Raw genomic sequence first — 3,504 nt, 5'->3', positions numbered from 1 at the left:
GCAACGTAGGCAGAGCACAGTATGTGCTTGGTATTAACATGGGCATTCAATTCTACATTGCGGCAAAACCCCCGTGACCAGGTGAGACACTAAAACAAAACGGGGTGTCTCTGTTTCCCTTTTGCACTGACTGTTGCCTTTATCTAGAAGGCTCCTCCCTCAGATCTTCACATAGCTCCCTGCCTCATTTCCTGTAGGACTTTGCTCCAACGTCATTTTCTTAGGCCACCTCATTAATACAAACTCCCCCCTGCACGCTGCTCTCATTCCCGCATTATTTCCCCCCATTTTCTGTTTCCTGACATAATACATGCCATGTGCTCCCCAGCCCCACACCCCGCACCCCACAACACTGTCACTCTTTCCTAGTAATGAGCTCTGTGAAGGATTGTTTTGTGTTGGGGGATTCCGGGGTGGCTCAGTGGTTGAGTGCCTGCCTCTGGCCCACGGCGTAATCCCGGAGTCCCAGGATCAAGTCCCAGGATCAAGTCCCAGGATCGAGTCCCTACATGGAGCTCCCTACATGGAGCTCCCTACATGGAGCCTGCTTCTCCCTCTGCCTGTGTCTCTCCCTCTCTCTCTCTCTCTGTGTCTCTCATGAATAAATAAATAAAATCTTTTTTTAAAAAAAAGAATTGTTTTATGTTTGTTTGTTCTCCGTGCTCAATTCCTGGCACTTTGGTCAGCACCTGACAATGTTCCAGCTGAGAAAATACTCGGGGAATACATGAAGGCACTTGTCACAACTGAGCCTCCCTTGGGGTCCTGGGGCACAGCCCAATTCCTTAGCAGAGCATCATTGCCTTCCTGTTCCTGGACAATGAACGATGTTCGCGGAGGCTGTCCCCCTCCCCTGTTCTCTGTCAATAGCAGGTGGGGACAGGTGGGGAAGAGCTGGTGTCCGCTCTTAGTTCTTGAGTGTTTTGCCTTTCTGATCCCCTCTTCCTGCACCCAGCAGGCTTCCCTGTCCCTTACACAGCCTCCCTCTTGCAAGTTCCAAGTTCCAAGGTGCCTCTTCCCTCCCCTGCCTGCATTATGAGGGCATCCTGCGGAAAGGCAAGTGCCTCTGTGCCCTCCCACCCGAGGCTGACTCTAGCCCCTTCCGGGGCACCGCGACGCCTCGTGGCGTGGCCACCGCTGCCCCAGCCCCGAGGATTCATCTTCAGAACTCACCTTCGCATGGGCAAACACTGAACCAGAGTCCAGTTTCTCTTTCGCTCCAGTTGCTCAGCTGGCTCTGGGCTTCCCCAGCCCGGGGCCTCCCCTGGTGGTGGCTGTCAACCTCGGGTTGTGTTTTCACTTTTCCTACATCAGCTGGAATTGCCTACCTGTCCAGGTTAAAAGCTGCGCCATGGGGCCCAGGCATGAATTCCATCGCAGACAGAGCTGGAAGTTCAGAGACGCAGACGGAGCAGTCAGCTGCGACCCAGGAGGAGACACTGAAGTCAGAGACGCCAAACGAGACCAGGCGAGGACTCTGGTGACAGTGTCAGAGGGGACATCTGGATTCCACTATCCGAAGAAGGAGACCAGGGTCCAAGAATGAAGCTGGGTGAGCCCCTCCTCACAGTCCCCAACCCCCACCTACCCAGAGGAGGTAAGCATCCTTGCTGTCCGCACCTGATGCTCCCTAACCCCTCACCTGTGGGTCCTTCCATCTCACAGGTATGGCCGTGGGCTGCGTGCTGGTGCTGACAGCTGTGGTGCTGACGGCGACAGGAGCAGTTCCTTTCCCCAAGCCCCTCGGGGTCCTCGCAGATGCACGGGGCTGCCACTTGGCCCAGTTCCAGTCTCTGTCCCCACAAGAGCTGCAGGCCTTCAAGAGGGCCAAGGACACCTTTGTGAGTCTCCCTCTGCCCCACCTGCTGGGGGCCAGGCTCCACCTCTGCCTCTCTGGGTTACCATGCTGCACCCCCCCAAAGGAGGACCTGCCCCCTTCCCTCACCAGGCTAAACTCCCCCAGTCCCGCAGCGGGCAGACTCCTGTCCTCCTGCGGTGGAGGTGCCTCTATCACCTTCTGCACGTTAACCTGGGCTCGAGTCCTACTGGGGTGGGCTTCTCCCCTCTGTCCCTCCTGCTGGGGGCTGACCTCCGCCTGTCCTCTCCAGGAAGAGTCACTTTCCCAGAAGGCTTGGAGCTGCCGCCCCCGACTCTTCCCCAGGACCTGGGACCTGCAGCAGCTGAAGGTGAGGGTCCCTCTCTCCTCATCCTCCCCTCCAGCACCACATCCTGCTTTGAGCACCTTGGCTGTACCCTCTCACCTGTCTCTTGCTCAGGCCTCCCCACCTGTCCTCTCCTGTGTGCAACTCTCACCTGTCTCTGTCTCCCATCCTCAGGTGTGGGAGCGCCCCGTGGCCTTGGAGGCTGAGCTGGCCTTGACACTGAAGGTCCTGGAGGCCATGGCTGACTCGTCCCTGGGGGACATCCTGGACCAGCCCCTTCACACACTGCGCCACATCCACTCTGAGCTCCAGGCTTGTGTGAGTGCTCGGGGCACCTGGGCCTTGTCTATGGGTTCTGGGCATAGGGGACCTCACCCCGCCACCCCAGGCCCTGCCTCACACGCCACTCGCCTCTACCACAGGTCCCAGCTCAGGCCCCAGCAGGCCTTCGGCCCCGAGGCCGCCTCCACCACTGGCTGCAGCGCCTCCACGATGCCCCAGAGAAGGTGATCAGGGAGTGACCTGTATCTGGGGACAACTGGGATCCCAGATGATAGGCAGCCACTGACCCAGCCCTTCCTCCCCACAGGAATCCCTCGGCTGCCTGGAAGCCTCTGTCATGTTCAACGTCTTCCGCCTCCTCACCCGGGATCTGAAATGTGTGGCCAGTGGAGACCTGTGTGTGTGATCCCCGAGACACTCCTGCACCCTGTCCTGACATCCTAGATATTATTTATACATACATCGACAACTTTTCTTAATGCATTGCCAGCAAATCATTATTTATATACTTATGTGTGTGAATTCTCAAACTTGGAACCAATGAAATGTTTATTTTTCTACTTTGTATAAAAATTGTGCAAATAAAAAATGAGGAAAAAATGCTTCTTGTGGTGTGGGACTGTGTGTTTGCATGGACTGGGTTTTTTTTAAAGATTTTATTTATTTAAAAAAAAGATTTTATTTATTTATTCATGAGAGACACAGAGACAGAGAGAGAGGCAGAGACACAGGCAGAGGGAGAAGCAGGCTCCATGCAGGGAGCCCGACGTGGGACTCGATCCCGGGTCTCCAGGATCAGGCCCTGGGCCAAAGGCGGCACTAGACCGCTGAGCCACCCGGGCTGCCCTGGACTGGGTTTTTAAGGGGTTTTGTTTTTGTTTTTTTGGTGCCCTAACAAATTACCACAAACTTAGCGTCTCCAAATAAGACAGACCTCATATTCCTGCGAGTCAGGAATCCAGGTGGGCTCTGTAGTTTCTCTGCTGTGGGTCTCACAAGGCTGAACAAAGTGCGGCTGGCCGGATTCTTAATTGGGAAGTTCTGGGAAGAATCTCTTTCC

General features: G+C 55.5%; 1 protein-coding gene across 1 annotated transcript; it reads left to right on the top strand.

The window, feature by feature from the left end:
- The first annotated feature begins 1,542 nt into the window (after window positions 1–1,542).
- Window positions 1,543–2,850, top strand: IFNL3 (interferon lambda 3). The gene is made up of 6 exons (XM_072747093.1): window positions 1,543–1,552; window positions 1,666–1,841; window positions 2,109–2,186; window positions 2,337–2,480; window positions 2,585–2,668; window positions 2,752–2,850. Exons 1-6 carry the CDS (start codon window positions 1,543–1,545, stop codon window positions 2,848–2,850), a joined length of 591 nt encoding a protein of 196 aa, XP_072603194.1.
- Window positions 2,851–3,504: the final 654 nt, after the last annotated feature.

The sequence above is a fragment of the Vulpes vulpes genome, chromosome 1 (genome assembly GCF_048418805.1).
Source record: "Vulpes vulpes isolate BD-2025 chromosome 1, VulVul3, whole genome shotgun sequence".
Taxonomy (NCBI): Eukaryota; Metazoa; Chordata; class Mammalia; order Carnivora; family Canidae; genus Vulpes; species Vulpes vulpes.
Note: the sequence above shows the minus strand (reverse complement) of the source record. Positions and strands in the feature narration are given on the sequence as shown.